General features: G+C 37.8%; 1 protein-coding gene across 2 annotated transcripts in view; it reads left to right on the forward strand.

Moving 5' to 3' along the window:
- The window catches only part of ABCA13 (ATP binding cassette subfamily A member 13), a 202,381-nt gene that overhangs the window by 151,932 nt on the left and 32,831 nt on the right, over window positions 1-17,618 (forward strand). For both annotated transcript variants that reach the window (XM_026843090.1, XM_026843091.1), the window contains exons 51-55: window positions 4,092-4,248; window positions 5,159-5,412; window positions 5,700-5,892; window positions 7,207-7,316; window positions 16,193-16,343. In XM_026843090.1, the coding sequence (XP_026698891.1) occupies window positions 4,092-4,248; window positions 5,159-5,412; window positions 5,700-5,892; window positions 7,207-7,316; window positions 16,193-16,343 (865 nt within the window). The remainder of the gene's footprint in view (window positions 1-4,091; window positions 4,249-5,158; window positions 5,413-5,699; window positions 5,893-7,206; window positions 7,317-16,192; window positions 16,344-17,618) is intronic.

The raw sequence follows: 17,618 nt of genomic DNA on the forward strand, positions 1-17,618 counted from the left end.
TACCCAGTCCATTCCAGGCTAGCCAACCCGAAACACCAAGATCCCACAATCACAATCCTGGAAGCAAGAGAACATCCTTCTTTCTGCTTGCCCCTCCTTTATATACTGAGCATGATGTTACATGATATGGAATATTTCATTAGCTAATTTGGTTCTGGTGGTCTGGCTGTGACCCCTCACAGCTTCTTGTACACCTGCACATGAACAGGACATGGGGAGTTGGAGAGTCCTTGATCTCTTAGCAATAACCATAAACATCAGTGTATTATCAGCATTCTTGTCATACCAAGGCCCATACTGAGTCCAAACCACAGTACTATTCTAGCTACTAAGAAGAAAAATTAACTCTATCCCAGCCGAAACCAGGGAAACTGATGGAGCAGCTCATCCTGAGTACCATCACACAACACATGTGGGAACAACCAGGTGATCAGGCCCAGTCAGCATGGGTTTATGAAAGGCAGATCCTGCTTGACAAACCTGATCTACTTCTATGACAGGGCAACCTGGATGAGGGAAAGCTGTGGATGTTGTTTGCCTTGACTTTAGTAAGGCCTTTGACACCGTTTCCCACAGCATTCTCCTGGCAAAAATGACTACTCGAGGCTTGGATGGGCACACGCTTTGCTGGATAAAAAACTGGCTGGATGGCCGGGCCCAAAAAGTGGTGGTGAACGGAGCTAAATCTGGTTGGCAGCCAGTCACGAGTGGTGTCCCCCAGGGCTTGGTGTTGGGACCACTCCTGTTTAACATCTTTATTGATGATCTAGATGAGGGGATCGAGGGCACCCTCAGTCAGTTTGCAGATGACACCAGGCTGGGTGGGAGTGTTGATCTGCTCCAGGGCAGGGAGGCTCTGCAGAGAGACCTGGACAGGCTGGAGCCATGGGCTGAGGCCAACTGGAGGAGTTTCCATAAGGCCAAATGCCGGGGGCTGCCCTTGGGCCACAACAACCCCCAGGGGGGCTACAGGCTTGGGGAGGAGTGGCTGGAGAGCTGCCATTCAGAGAGGGACCTGGGGGGGTTGATTGACAGCCGGCTGAACAGGAGCCAGCAGTGTGCCCAGGGGGCCAAGAAGGCCAATGGCATCCTGGCTTGTGTCAGCAATAGCGTGGCCAGCAGGGACAGGGAAGGGATCTGACCCCTGTACTCGGCACTGGTGAGGCCGCCCCTCGATTCCTGTGTTCAGTTTTGGGCCCCTCACTACAAAAAGGACATTGAATGACTCGAGCGTGTCCAGAGAAGGGCAACAAAGCTGGTGCAGGGTCTGGAGCACAGGTCGTACGGGGAGCGGCTGAGGGAACTGGGGGTGTTTAGTCTGGAGAAGAGGAGGCTGAGGGGAGACCTCATCGCCCTCTACAGCTGCCTGAAAGGAGGCTGCAGAGAGCTGGGGTTGAGCATCTTTAACCAAGTAACAAATGATAGGACAAGAGGGAATGGCCTCAAGTTTCACCAGGGAAGGTTTAGACTGGATATTAGGACAGAACGTGTTGTTAGGAGTTGGAATGGGCTGCCCAGGGAGGTGGTGGAGTCCCCATCCCTGGAGGTGTTTGAGAGTCAGGTTGACATAGTGCTGAGGGATCTGCTGTAGTTGGGAACTGTCAGTGTTAGGTTGATGGTTGGACTTGATGATCTTCAAGGTTTTTTCTAACCTAGATGATTCTTTTATTCTGTGAAGCCATGACATGCTTTCTGTCGTGTGCTTTGGTCCTGCCCACAGTGCAGAACTAAATCTCAGATGCTAAGAATTATGCTGGCCTCATTTCAACCAAATTGTTGGGTTAAACTTTGCATATTTCATAATAAACAAACATTGACTGAAAAGCTAGACTGTCCTCTAAATTTTTTTTTGTTGACTGCAGATGCAGCTTAATCACCTCAGCATAATGCCTCATGTACTGCTCAGCTTTGGCTGACATAACAGATATTATAGTGATTTTTAACAAGGAGGTCTATGTATTCAGTGTGTATTAATGTGTATTAAAGATACAATAACTGTTAGTCAGTAAGCTTAACATGTCTCAAGGACACTGACAAATTCCGGTTGCTGCTCTTCCTATTCTGCCCTTTACCCAACCTAACTGCACAGTAAATTTGATGAAGCCTATTGTGGTAATTTTATCCTTCCCCAGTACCGTGCATGTAATTCATATTTATTTGCATTCGATAATACATTTTTTCCTTTTCAAGTTTTATTTTTCTCTTCAGGGTATACTTGTGCAGCATTTCTGATCTAGAATAAAGATAAAAATAACCTAGTTATATGAAAAAGTTAAGCTATGTGCCAGATGTGGGTGTGCTTGAAAGAATAATCAACAGTTTCCTAGTGTGCTACTTTAAAACTGATTTCCTTTAGAAATATAATGGTCTCTTAACTAAACTGCATTTTTCCTCTTTTAGCTGATAGCAGAAGTCTTTTATAGTGCAACTGCTTAAGCACTTTTGTTCAAAATGCTCTGTCTTTGATATTTACAAAATAACAAGTTATGGCTGAAGCTGAAGGAAAAGAAAGTTAGGACAGAAATGCAGGTGTGGCTGGAAGCTACTTTAAAAGCTTTGTTTGAATATCATGCAGTTTTAGTATTCTGAAAGTCTTACTCATTTCTTAGCACCTATAAGCTTACAAATAAAGTTTTGCTTTCATTTACAGCCAAGTAACAACATTCTAAATCATGTCTCTTTCTTGAGTTGTTTCCAAGGATGGACTTGTCTTGTATTTACGGTATTGTAATTCAGAGTAAAACTTTAGAACAGTGATTTTGGTATGTTCGCAAAGGTGAGAATACATTAAGTGATTAAGGCTTGGCAACGGGATGCTGAAAAGTATAGTGTGATCTTTAATACTTACAATCTTCATTTGAGACCCAAATATTAAGTCATTTAACAAAGTCATTTAAAATTAATCTTCTGGTAAACTGAGGATAACGTCACTATTACTTCACAGCAGGATTTGAAAGTTTGTTTCTTAAGGTAAAGGGTTTCGGCATTCCTAGATGAAATAAGTTCATCTGTAAAGTAAGTGATACTGAATTTAAAAGGGACTTTTATAGTTTATGATATCAACTACTGTTTAATGCAATGAAGAAGTGAATTCACAGATTTTTGGCTAGTTGCTCATCCATTGAACTCACTATTAAAGCAATTATATATACTTATGTTAATATTATGTAAGAATTATTTATATATACAACTAAATATATATAGTACATATGTACTTATCATTGTGCAATGGTGTATGCTACCTATGTTCCTGAAGTCCACTTGTTTGATAGATATGTCTTGTGCTATGTTAAATAGAAAATATATTTCCTTTCATGCTTATCAAATTGCCTGAGCATTTTATTAGTCTGGCTAGACATATCTGACACTTTATAAAAAATATGACTGTTTCATTTTGGATAGGCATCATTTGACTTTACAGAATGGAGGACATCTTCCCTCCTCCTTTAAAGATTTGCACTGAAAATGATGTAACTACGGACATTCTGTCTGATTATCATTGTGCTGTGAAGTAATTCTGCATTAATTTTTGATGGTTACTACTCTACTGACAACCTGGTTTAGGCAATAACAATGCTAACATGATCTCTGGCAGACTAGTTCAAGGATTAATGTTTTTTCCTTCCCTCTTGTCCGTCCTCCCTCCCTTCTTTTCCTTCCTCCTTCGCTCTTTTTTCTTTCAAAAAAGACTCTAATAGAAGCTGATCTTTCAGCATCTATGATTTAAGCTTCAAATATTTGGTTTTAATTCTGTCCCCGTGTAAGAGGGTTTTGCAGTTTTTCAGAAATCAGGGTTGTGATTGGAACAAAGTAAATATATGCAGTTGATATATGCAAAAATGGATCATATCTGTCCATTGCATGGCAGTAACTGTGGTATGTCTATGGGATCATAAGGTAATTTGATAAAGAAAACAAATCCCAGATTTGTGTTTTCTTCTCAATTGATCAAAAGAGTTATTTGCATAACTTAAAAATAAGGAGCAACTATTTTTTTTTTTCTAGTATGATAGCTGCCTTTTTTTTTTTTTTTTCCTGGTAAGGCAAAAACCTAATTTATTTGTGGTAATTTTGGTTTTTCGAACTTTCAGATATGCAACTTTACCATGGATGTATCTTGTATCCAGATTCTTCTCAAGTTCAGATGCAGCTTTTGTTTCTTACATCTCCTTAAATTTTGTGTTTGGTCTGTGTACCATGCTGGTGACTCTCTTACCTCGTTTGTTAGCTATAATTTCCAAAGCACAGGTCAGTATAAACCCTCTGCTTTATGTTACTTGTGAGATGTATGCAAACAGGTGTATGCATGTATGTTGATGAAAATATACATGTATATTTATATATATGCACAGAAAAAAAAATCCATTATAAAACCAGGTGTTTTAAATATTCATGATATTTCTGTCCCAGTGTATACTGTATTGCTTGTTACTGTCTTGAATTTTAGCTTGCTTATAAACAAACAAACAAAAAATTGTGCTGTAATAATGGAAAAACAGTGTTAATTGAAACCTTGACATTTTCCAGACCATTAAGTTATAATTGGCACACAATGGGAGCTGTTCTGCTCCATTGAATAGATTATATGCATTGTAAAATGTGTTTGAATAATATTGACATAAGAGATAAGCTGCATATTCCTAGGATCTGTAATGCACTGTATGAATAGTAATATGCATTCTCACTGTCTGTATGTCATTTTTATTAGTCATAATGGTAATTAAGCAATTTGATGGAGTGGAGATCCAGAATATATATGAATATCTATGCATGTACCAGGTCAAAAAATCGGTGTTTGAAGTAAAATCTAGATTACATGTCACTCAAGTTTGGAGGCAGATTTGGTGTTGACTTGGGTTTAAGTTGGTGATTTAGAATTAAGGGTATTCGAATAATAAAATTTTAAGCAAATAGAGTTTTGTTACTGTCTGTGAACCTCAACTAAAATAGGAATCTCATGGTCCTAGGCAGTCTAAAATACAATCAGAGATGAACCCTGCCCCAAAATAGTTCAAAACATGCTCTTCTGACAGTTCACCTTGAGTGAATTTGAATGCTGTATTTGGCTTTGTAAGTGTGCTTAATATGCTGTTGAAGAAAACTAACCATCTTGGGTTTTTTTTTGTCTTCCCCTCCCACTTATTGAATCTTGATACAGAGTTTTCAGAACATCTACAATATCCTCAAATGGGCATTCATCGTATTCCCACAATTCTGCTTAGGACAAGGTTTAATTGAACTTTCGTACAACCAGATCAAGTTTGACCTGACCAGCAATTTTGGAATAGATTCCTATGTGAGCCCCTTTGAGATGAATTTCCTTGGCTGGATTTTTGTGGAAATGGCCCTGCAGGGATCACTACTTCTTCTTTTACGGCTTTTTCTTCACTGGGATCTCCTCCAGAAATCAAGGTGTGTTAAAATTTTTCTTCTGCCATAGTGGACACTGAACTAATTTTTAGAGAAAGAAAATGGTAGATTCCTTTGAAGACCTGAATGTAAATACTTCTGATAACATGGTGTACCTGAATTAGTGGAAATTGCAGAAAAAATACAAATAGTTGCTGTTTCCCTTGGATTCTGCTGAGATTTGATCACCAAGTTTGAAGGGACTGCAATTGGGAAAATAAACCAGAGTTATCCAGAGTACAGCAATGTCCAATTTACCATGAGTCATTTGTTATTATCTTCTGTTTTAGGGGTCAGTGTTCAATTAACAGCATGGAGCACTCTTCAGAAGATGTTGATGTAGAAATGGAGCGACAGAGACTCTTTTATGGAAGAACTGGTAATGATGTCCTCCTTCTGTACAACCTCAGGAAATGTTTTGGAGGCTTCAGTAAGAACACCACTGCTGTGGAAAGCATAAGCTTGGGAATACGGAGAGGAGAGGTAAAGAGGTCTTGTTTTCCTTTCAGAAAATAACACTTCATTCTGAGAAATTGTTCAGATGTGTGTCTACAATCATGTTCAGGATGTCTACAATCAAAGATCTGTCGATAGCAGCAGAAAAATTTTAATCATAATAATTTCTGAAAACCAATAACTGGACAAAAGCAGGAGCTCTGGTGGTGTTTAAGAAGAAACTGTTCACTTATTTTTGGGTTACAAATTAATCAGAGTCTTACTTTTTTCTTCTTGCTTATCTTTATCAAGTTACTGTTTTATAGGCTAACATAAAAAGCAAGTAGGTAGCATAGCAGTTCAATGTCTAAAGAGAAAGCAGATACATAGCTCAGTTGTAAACTGTGGACTAAATCCTGAATTTGTTACCAAGGCAAACTTGTAGTTCCCATGCTGTAATAATCACAGTATATTTTAATATAGCATATAATATAATAATATATAATGTTAAGAAACTGAAATTTAGCACTGAATATAGTAACCCTAAAGATTTCAGAACAGCATTTATTCGGTGGGGTTTTGGTTTTGTTTTTGTTTGTTTGTTTGTTTATTTGGTTGGGGTTTTTTAATTTCATGATTTTGATGCTTTTGGGAATTGGGGATATTAATTTCAAAAATACTGATAAGGAAAAGATTTTTCTTGGTTGCTAATAGCAGATTGGAAGATATGAGAAAATAATAAGTGGCAGCGCAAGTTCATTGATGGAAAGGATGTTGTGCGTGATTAAAGCCTATTTATCAACAAGGAGGCTCATGAAATGAGTATTTTAAAAGTTATGAAGTGCTATACGTAGACTTAGTATGTCCCCTCCTAGCTTAAGTGTATATTCATTGCCACTAGAGGCCTGAAATAACTGTTCAGAGTCAGTGTGTGTCTTGGATTTCTGGTGTTTATTTACTTGTACAGAGTGAAGCAGCTCATGAGAAACAGAAATATTGACTCTGCAGATTGGTAGTCAGGAGTCTCAAATAGTACTAGAGATCCTCAGATTCAAATCTAGCATTTACTAATAATATGGATAAATAATGCATTTAGTTGCTGTGCAGGGTTTTAATTGGAGGGCTAGAATCCTAAGTCAGTCACTTTTAGGAATTGGGAGGTAATCAAAGCAATATATAGAGATGTTTTAAAAAAACTTATTTCCCATGGGAAAGGGAATTTGCACATACAATATATCTATATACAGATATATGATAGGAAATATGGAGGGGAGAAACTGTTGAAGAATTATTACTTATTTCTTTCAGCATAGCAGATTGATTGCTTTTTCTCTTTTTTTTAAAAATTTTTATCTCTATTAGTGTTTTGGACTCCTGGGAACAAATGGAGCTGGGAAAAGCACAACATTTAAGATGCTGACTGGAGATATCATCCCATCTGCAGGACGTGCTGTTATCAGGACTCCTACAGGGTAAGTAACACAGGGTGTGATCAGAATAGTGCTAATTGATAATGCCAATGATCAAAGACTCAGCACGTCTTCAGTGCTTTATACTGTACTCTAAGGACCTGTTTTCTTCCCTTTTAAATGTATATTGCTTTATTGCTGTTAAGTCTCTGCAGGAAAGCATTTTAGCATTATTTAATTCCATCTGACAGCTTTGTTAATTGAGAATAAACTTGTCTGGTAGCAAAAGAGTAGGGTCTAGGAAGCTTTAAAACACAGTCTTTTAAAATTGTAACAAAAATCTTAGCGTGCATCCAGGTGCATGGACATATATTTTCCCCATTCTGGTGTTGCACTGAAAGGTTTCCAGGCTTAGGCTGATGAGCAGTGCTTCAAGTGGATAATTTAAAAATGTTTCCCGACACTTGTGTCCTTCAGAGTCATTAATTAATTACTTGATCAATACGCTATGTAATTAGGATACGAGGTTAGTGCTGGTGATACTGAGGCTAACTTTGATGGAGTGATAAGTGAATAATGGACTTTTTGTGTTAGATGTAACCAACATTTACCATTTTTCACAGCAAAATTGGAGGGGAAGTGATGTTTTATTCAGGCCAAAGTAAGATCTGTAGAATATATATTAGACACCTATACATAAATGTATTCTGGGCCTATTAACAATTTTAAGACTTCTGTTTTCCTATACATTTGCATTTAAGTGTCCAAAACAACCCTGACAACATTAATTATAACCATGTATTATGATGGTGTCAGTCCAGGTTATGGACTTTTATGTGTTTGAAGTGGCTGAAGTGAGAGTAAAACCTATATTCCCAAGCTTTCAAAACTCATCCCTAACTTGAGAAGGACCTCAAGCAAGAGCTGCAGTTGCGTAGTAGCTAAACTTGGGGAGAGAAACAATATCAAGGCTGGAAAAAATGTTTTATCTTACTCCTGACTTTGTTCCTTGCTTCATATTTTGGCAATTGTGGTTAAACAGATCATGGTGCATTGTGTTGCTGTACTACAGAAAATCACTAGGGAGCAAATTTGTTGACTCTTACATAGGTAAGAATATAAAAACAACAGGGTCTGGAGAACCCTTCCTCAACAATTGAATGACTAAAGTTACTCATCCCAGGGACTATTAGGTGAATTGATTTGTTTTTACACCTGAGATTAATGGAGCAAAGAGGATATCAGGGTAAGAAATCTCCTTTCCTTACTCCAGTAGTGTGCTCTAAAGCCTGGTATGCCTGGCACAGAGGAAGAGAGGGTAGTCAGCTGAAGAAAGCAGTTGCTGGTCACAGCTGACGACCATTTGCTGGTCAGCAGATCTAGACTTCTTTCCTTAAAATCTATATCATGAAGCAGCTTCCATAGAGACATTACCTCTGATAGCGATTCCTGATGAATAATTTGGGCTGCAGCTTAGATGGAAATCCCACCTCTGTTGGAATTGACTGGGAAAAAAAACAAAGAATTTTTGTTCTCTGTGACCCTGAAAGGACAGGGTACTATAATCTGATGGATGCTTCATAATGCATTCTTCATGATTAAATAATGAAACGAATATGCAAAATTATTATTATAAATATTGGAGAACCGAACTGATGTAACTCCATGCAGAGAATCCTTAATTCATAGCAGCTCCTGTTTCCTTGAATAACTGCTTGAAAGTTTCTGTTTTTTAAAAACAAACAAACCCAAATAAAACCATATGTCTATTTTCCTGATTGCTAATTTGTTTGTTTCACTGAATTGAAAATCAATTCAGAAGTGTCTCTTTGAGGCAAGTGCACTGAAAACAGCCTTGAATTTTACAGAACATCTTTTGCACCTTTGGGCAACGCAGGGGACTAGAAACGGAATATGAGCTTTTTCAAAAGTGCATGTTGAATTGCAAAGCAGAATTTTGTGAAGTTCAATATAAACCATCTTGGAGGTATGTGGGGTTATATAGAAAGAGCCTCACACATTGATAATCAAGTTGTATTCAGAGAACTCCTGCTAGATTCTCAAAGAAAATAAGAAAATATGTACTTCTGAGTGGCAGCTACCTTTTGAGCAGGGCAGAAGAGCAGATTCACAACATCTTCAAGTACTTCTGAAAGATTTGTTGGCCTCTAGGTTGTTTGTTTGTTGAATGTTTAATACCACACACACACACACACACACACACACACACACACACACACACACACACACAAAAAGTGCTTATTCCTAAGAATCCAAGAGAAAACTGTCTGTTTTCATAACAAAAGCTTAGAAAAATACATATAAACTAAATGTAACAGTTTTCAATATTACTGAGATTCATAAGAAGGGGTGTTATTAAGCATGAATGTTTGGAAGATGTGGAAATAAAAGACTGATTCTGAAGTACCATCAGCCCCTCTCATAAAGGGTAGAAATATTAAAAGCATAAAGGAAAAGTATTAGAAAGGAGAGTATTTTAATACAATTTACTTACCTGTATTTATAAACCATGGTGCTATAAGACATTAGGACTCTGACTGGCTTTTGGACAACATCCACACAAAAGAGTATTCAAGTTTAAATATGTATAATCGTCAACTGCATGGTCTGCTTGTCATTTAGATTTTTTTGCATTCCCTGTAGCACAGCTGTTCCTCTTTAAGAGTACAAATGGACTCAAATTAGCTTATGTTTAGCTCTACTGCTGTAACTAGATTGCCACCAGTGTGTGAGCTGACTAAATTAAAGCTAGTGTATAAAACTGTAAACATTTCTGTAGTTACTTTTTCTGTCAAATAGCTTGAAGTAAGATCTCTATTAAATATGTAATAAGAAAAACTGACACTTAACAAAGTGGTAAAACGACGGAGAACAAAGTGAGTCCTCATAGTCTTTGAATCTCTGCTGGACTGATGTATCAGCAGATATTTTACATTTTTATGTTATGTTATTTTATTTTTTGAAGTGTACGTTGGCCATTCTTTGTTTTCTTCCCCTTTCCACAGTTGTGTCTAAACTTTTCTTCAGTGACTCTGTCATAAAGCCTTCCTTAACTGAGGAGGGCTAAACACAGCTTGGAAGAGAAAGTGTCAAAATCCTTTTAAGTGTCATGTCAAGATCAATGTAAAATAATGAATTAATATGACTAGTGGTTTGTTTGGTTTTTTTGGTGCTCTCTATTTTGCAGTCTTTGCCATTGTAGTTTGTTAATAGAGTTTAAGTGCATACTTAGAGCAAAGTCTTACCTGTAGTGGGGTGCACAGACGAAGAAATAGATAAGATGGGTGTCAACTTGTTCATAAGTTTCCCCACTGAGGCCTGAAGCATTTGGCAGTCTTACTCATGTAATTAATTTATCTCCTATGAATTTCCATCTTCCTTCTGCATGGAGATCCTCCAAGACAGCAACTCCCTAACCTATTTGAATGAAGTGTCAGTCATCTCAGCTGTTGAATTACAAAGTCATAGGGCCAAATAACTGCTTTCCAAAGAGGACAAAGTAAAATATTTCTTTCTAGCTAGAACGTGGACTCTTTTGATAGTTATGATATTCAGCTTGATAAATAATTAAAAATGTAATTCAAATAGCTTTACTTGAAAGGCAGAATAAATTTACATCAACATAATGGCTGAGATAGCTGTTGTTACACTGTATATCAGTATAATTAGTTTAATTATAACTAAGCTATAGTTACATTAATTATATTTTAACCTTGATTTTTTTATAATGCTAATTGAGCATTAGTATGCACTGAATTGAATGTGTAGTTAAGAGTACAATGGAATGTCTAACTACTTTTGCAATTTGTAAATTTATATTTCATTTTGACTAATTAATGGAATTTATCTCTCTGCAGAAGCCATTGTAAGTACCATATATATCACTGCCTTTATTTTAACTGCATGCAAAAACTGCAGAAAAAGCACACAAAAGTAAAGCTTCCGTGGTTTTGGGTGAGATAGAGTTAATTTTCTTCCTAGTAGCTGGTACACTGCTGTGTTTTGGATTTAGTGTGAGAATAATGTTGGTAACACACCGATGTTTTAGTTGTTGCTAAGTAGTGCTTATCCTAAATAAAGGATTTTTCAGTTTCCCATGCTCTGCCAGGAAGCTGGTGCACAAGAGGCTGTGAGGGAGCATGGCCTGGACAGCTGACCTGAACTAGCCAAAGGGATGTTCCATGTCATAGGACGACATGCTCAGTGTATAAACTGGGGGGAGCTGGGTGGGGCGGGGCTTATCGCTGCTTGGGCATCAGCCACAACAGAAACAAAGCACACAGCGGAGTCAGTAGTGAAACAGTTTTTCCAAAACCAGCCATAAGGCTGATATCAAGGGTACTAAGCTGTCTCTGGAAACTTGAAACTGAGGTGTACCTTTGAATGTCAGCCCACAGATACCTATAAGCTATATTGACAGTAACCACTGTAACAAATAAGAACCAAAACTAGTCTCTGCAATAACCAGCCTAGTATTCTGGAAACTACAGATCCAGTTCAGGCAGGAGAAGGCAACAGGTTTTGTCCAAGATCAGTCTCACTTGTTCCAGTGTTTTGGTTTCTTTTCAGTGCCAGCAAAGTCTTTCTGACTCGTGTGCCGCATGCCACCCCAATGTAGCTTTCAGGGCTAGAATCAGATTTCACGGGTTTCCTTCAAAGCATGAAATAATTGAATTGATGTAAAAGGCCTTAAAATGATCAGTGAAAGAACAACTTTAAATCAAAAAATTTATTCACTCAGAGTCTAGTTTATTATCCTCAGTATCTTGCAAGTCTGGAAAGTTTCTTTCAATCGTACAAAATTCTGTAAAATGAGCACTCCAAACTTATGGAAGCCTACTTGAGTCCTGGATTTTTTCAGGATGATTTGCACCAAAGTATCATAATTCTCACTGTATAAATGGAGACCAAAACACTTGGAAAGTGATGGAATATAATATCTTCAAGTGCTAAACTGTGCTATTTTTTCTTGAGGATGCCATGCGTTCAGTTGATCTTTTCCAAAAGTGTACTAAAAATACATTTTTGCAACTTTAATTTTTTGTTTAACATATAAAATTTTCTGGACATGTTCTGTTTGAGCATAACAACATAGTCTAAAAATGTTAGAAAGGAGAAACCTCATGTTCCATGTTAGTTCTACATCTTAACTTGATCAGGATATCTAACCAAAATTACTAGGAGAATTTAAAGGTAACAATTACTAAGTGCTTTTATAATGATAAAAAAAAGTCCTGCCTTAGTGCAAAAGTCTGTTTTCCTCTCTATAGTTTTTAGATGTTATGTTGGAATTCATTGTGTCTACTATACTATGGACAAAAAGGCTGAGAGGGCTTGGAATCTGTACTTGTATGTTCTTTCTTTATAAAATGAGCTGATTTTTAATTCCTGTATAACTCATGAATTTAAATAAGGCCAAGTGCAAGGTCCTGCACATGGGTTGAGGCAATTCCAAGCACAAATACAGGCTGCTCAAGGAGTGGATTGAAAGCAGCCCTCCAGAGAAGGACTTGAGAGTGGATGGAAAACTGAACATGGGCCAGCAGTGTGTGCTTACAGCCCAGAAAGCCAACTGTATCCTGGGCTGCATCAAGAGAAGTGTGGCCAGCATATTGAGGGAGAAGATTCTCCCCCTCTACTCTGCTGTCATGACACCCCACCTGTAGTTCTCTGTCCAGCTCTGGGGCCCCCAGCATAAGAAGGACATGGACCTACTTGAGCAGGTCCAGAGGAGGGCCACGAGGATGATCAGGGGGCTGGAGCACCTCCATTATGAGGACAGGCTGAGAGAGTTGGGGTTGTTCAGCCTGCAGAAGAGAAGGCTCTGGGGACACCTTATAGCAGCCTTCCAGTACTTAAAGGGGGCTACAGGAAAGATGGGGAGGGACTCTGTAACAGGGAGTGTGGTGATAGGACAAGGGGTAATGGTTTTAAACTGAAAAATGATAGATTTAGGTTAGATCTAAGGAATAAATTCTTTCTTGTGAGGGTGGTGAGACACTGGAACAGGTTGCCCAGAGAGGCTGTGGCTGCCCCCTCCCTGGCAGTGTTCAAGGCCAGGCTGGATGGGGCTTTGAGCAACCTGATCCAGTGGAAGGTGTCCCTGCCCATGGCAAGGGGGTTGGAACTAGATATTTAAGGTCCCTTCCAAACCAAACCATTCTATGATTCTGTAATAAGAATGACCTAATACTAGCATACCTATAATACAATGTCAGAAAACAATCATATGTTTTTCTCTATCTTGAGAAAAAAATTAGCATTTTGCTGCATGCTAATCTATATTTCAGAAAACATTAAGAAAAATATTTCCAGTTTGATTCTGATATGAAGATGTTTGTTAAGGAAGAAGAGGATTATAATTAGTTCAATGAATGGCATCAGATTTTTTTTTTTTTTAATGGGAAAAGCATTTACAGCATATCATTTAGTGAAAAGGTTTTCTGGTATCATGCCATCACAACTTGAAATGTTCATTTAATTTAGACTCATGAAAATGAAATCTGAGATATTAACTGGATTTCACAGAAAATCAGTTTCCAAAGATGAGGGCAGTTTTCTCTTGTAAGATATGTTCTATAATTAAAAATTATGATGTGTTTTTCTTTCATCTATCAGTATTCAGAAAAATTTAGGACCTGGCTAAACAAAACTGAAGGTTGATATCCAGCTTTTTTGATATGGAAATCTACTTGGTTATATCGCTGAGGGAAGAATAGGTATTACCAAAATAGTCTCAATGAAAAAACAGAATCCTCATAAGGTTTTTATTTTTTTCTTCTGCTCAGATTGTTTTCTGCTTTGACAGATACAGAGATGTAAAAAAATAGGTTCATGTGTTCTTTAGTGAATACATTAGGATCTCTTTATCAATAGGAACTCTTTAAGTGTTCACGGTTAGCACTAATGGATAAAATTACAAGATAAGGACCAAACTGAGTAAGAATATGAAATGATCTATTCTCACTGTACTCTTCCTTTATGAAAGCTAAAGGTCAGTGGGTGGGATATGGTTCATCTAAGACTGTGTGCTTTACATGAGGCACAGCACTAAAATCAAATGTGTACAATTAGCACTGGGGTTGCTGATGTGTTTTTATTTCCTGATGCAAACTGTGTAAGTATTGTCTAATATAGTTCTTGCTAAAGAACATTAAATGTCTGTTATTTTTTTGCAGCTGTGCATAATTTATTGTTCTTCATGGTATGGACCCATTCCAGACTAGGTGTTTCTATCCAGCTACAGGGTTTATGCTGAGAAAATGTCCCTGAAATTGCCCCCGAGTGTGATTTGTTCTCTTCTGACTGAACTTGGCATATTACCAAAAGCCCAGACTCTTGTTTCTCCAAAGACAGCAGCTGCACCCATAGGAAACTTTGTTAGTGTGTCTGAATTTTCCTAGTAAAGCAAACCTTAGACATGTCTCTGTGTTCAGCAGCATCTAGACAGCATTTCACTGAGGACAGTGTTTCACTATTTGGAGTTCATTAAATAAGGAATCCACTGTTTCTGACAGACTGTGAAAAAAAGATAAACAATAATAAACCGTATCTTATGGTAAAGATTACCTTAAAAATAATGTAATTTGATTTAGGTATGGCTGGAAACTGAGCTGGTAAAAATTCTATAAAAACTTTATTTAAAATAACCTGTAAGTGGGTATAAATTGATGAGGATGCACTTTTGGTATTCTCTTTCCCCGATCGCCCCTTTTCTTTTTTGCTAAGTCTTTGTCCAGAGAGATGTCTACAGTCAGTTAACTTCCTTGGCACCATCCAAACGTCCATGATACTAAAATTTTACATCTTTGCCATTAAGAGCAAAGGACCATTCTAATTAGTCCCCAGCAAGGTTTGTCATAATCATGATTATTTACCTTTTGATAGCTTTAAAATATATTGTGATGCTGTGGTTCATTATGTAAAATGCAGAATTTGTGTTTTCTTTTTCTCCCCAGACTCTTGAATATGTTAACAAGAGATACTTATTTACATTTTTACTAGTTTTGGTTATTTGTATATCCTGCATTTAATACATTTACTTTGTGTCTAAATGATTAATCATATCTTTGGTTCTCTTCTTAACCAGAAGTGTAGAAAAGTACTAAGGGGAAAACCATTCTGTTATGCAGATCCTTTTAAAAACTTTTTTCTGTCAAAGTTTAGAATTTTTTTTTATTAGTAAGTATCTTAATTTTGACAGGTCTTTTCTGTATGTGTAAATCAGCATCACTGAATGTTGAATTAGATGTTGGAATAAATAGGATAGATTTAGTGTCATTATGTGTAATGAGACACCCTTGCAATCAAGCTTGCTTCTTAGCAATGAATGTAATTTCAAGTAATGTTGTACAGCTAAAAAGTGATGGCATAAGTCTCTTATATCAGGATCATTTTATATTTTTTTCTGTATTGTCTTTTAACCAACAAAGTTTTAATATTCTGTGTTTTGTTTTACTCCTGTTTAGAGAATGTATGCATGTCTATGTGTTAGCACAGACACACAAAGACCACACAGAAACATTTCCCTCCCTCTCTCTTAACTACTGCCCCTTTAATATTAAATGTGATACACCCAGTATGGCTTTGAAATGTGTCTCCTTAGAGCAGGGTCTCCCAAAGAGATAAGGGAGGTAAACCTGATGGGAATTAATTCTCATAGATCTGTCCTTCTGTGTTGATCTGTTCACCTTGACACACACCTCGTTAGAATAGCGATGCATAGGTGGCAGTGCTCATCTGAGAGGGACAAAAAGCATGCATTGCATGTAGGTGGTACGATGATGGTAAGTGATCATCGAGAAAGATTCATACTCATTTACCTATGCAGCTGAGGGCGAGTATGTTTGTCTTGAAGACTCTCTATCCTAAGGGTTTTTTTAAACATCATTCAAGTCTTTTGCTTTTGCTTTAAACAGGTCTGAAATGGATGTACTGTCTGCTAGCTCTGAAGGCGTTCTCATCGGCTACTGTCCACAGCAAGATGCCCTGGATGAACTTTTAACGGGTTGGGAGCATCTTTATTATTACTGCACGCTGCGTGGAATTCCAAAACAGGATATCTGTAAGGTAATTGTTCAGAACAGATTTTCAGGGGGAGGTGAAGCAAGGTTGAGCTGTGGAGTTTATAAAATATTCGTACGTTTTCTACATGAGAGAATATCTGATATGTCATCTTAAAAGCATTAGTAATAAGATTTTTCATTACTACTACTTTATTTAAACAATATGGAGCTTTTTTTTTGTGTCTTTTATGCCAGTTCAAAACACAATAATGTCACTGAGGATAGTAAAATAACAGTAACACAAATGAAATCTCTGGCAAAACACTCTAAAGGAAAGGAAATTTATGAATGGCTCAACACTATTATCACACTTAGAGAACTGAGAGGCAACACCATGTGTTCTGAGTCATGCACCTCTGAAAAACTCTTTTCAGAAATGGGATTAAACTCTGAAGGAATTAAACATTCTTGAATGATTATATAAATAGACCAAACATCTGAGTGCTAAGATGGCAGCTGTCAGCACTCCACTAGTAAATGTCTTAAACTTCACAAGTTGGTGACTGCATTTAAACACTCTGTGAGCAGTCCCTAAAATATTCCAGCTGCCATACCAGGCCTGGGGGTGTCCAAGGAGAGCAGGCCAAAGCAGTGTTAGAAAGTGCTTTAAGAGTTTACTAGCATAGAGATGGTAACATCTGGGAATGTTACCATGAGGTTTTGATTTTAAAGATTCAAATGTAGCTGTGGCTGACCAGCAAGCAAGCACTCTTTTTCTGTAATGAGGCAATCAGTCAGCCAATACCAGAAATTAGATACCAAATGGACATAGTGTAAAATGTGGGGCATTTCTCTGTCTCTGCAGATGGAAGATTCTGATCTGACCTTTTTTTCTAATCACCCAGCATTTTCCTGGCTATTTCTTCAGGGTATGCTAAGTGGTTTACAATCAATTCCTTGTCTGTAGATGAATCACAGAATCATCTAGATTGGAAAGGACCCTGGAGATGATCTAGTCCAACCATTCACCTAGCACAGTTCCCACCTACAGCACATCATTAAGCTCTAAATCAACCCTACTCTTGAACACCTCCAGGGATGGGGACTCCACCACCTCCCTGGGCAGCCCATTCCAACACCTAACAACACGTTCTGTAAAGAAATACTTCTAATATCTAGTCTGAACTTTCCCTGGAGCAACTTGAGGCCATTCCCTCTTGTCCTATCGCTTTCTACTAGGCTAAAGAGGCTCATCCCCAGCTCTCTGCACCCTCCTTTCAGGTAGCTGTAGAGGGCGATGAGGTCTCCCCTCAGCCTCCTCTTCTCCAGACTAAACCCC

This window comes from Athene cunicularia (genome assembly GCF_003259725.1).
Source record: "Athene cunicularia isolate RWA chromosome 2 unlocalized genomic scaffold, athCun1 chr2_part1, whole genome shotgun sequence".
NCBI classification, from domain to species: domain Eukaryota; kingdom Metazoa; phylum Chordata; class Aves; order Strigiformes; family Strigidae; genus Athene; species Athene cunicularia.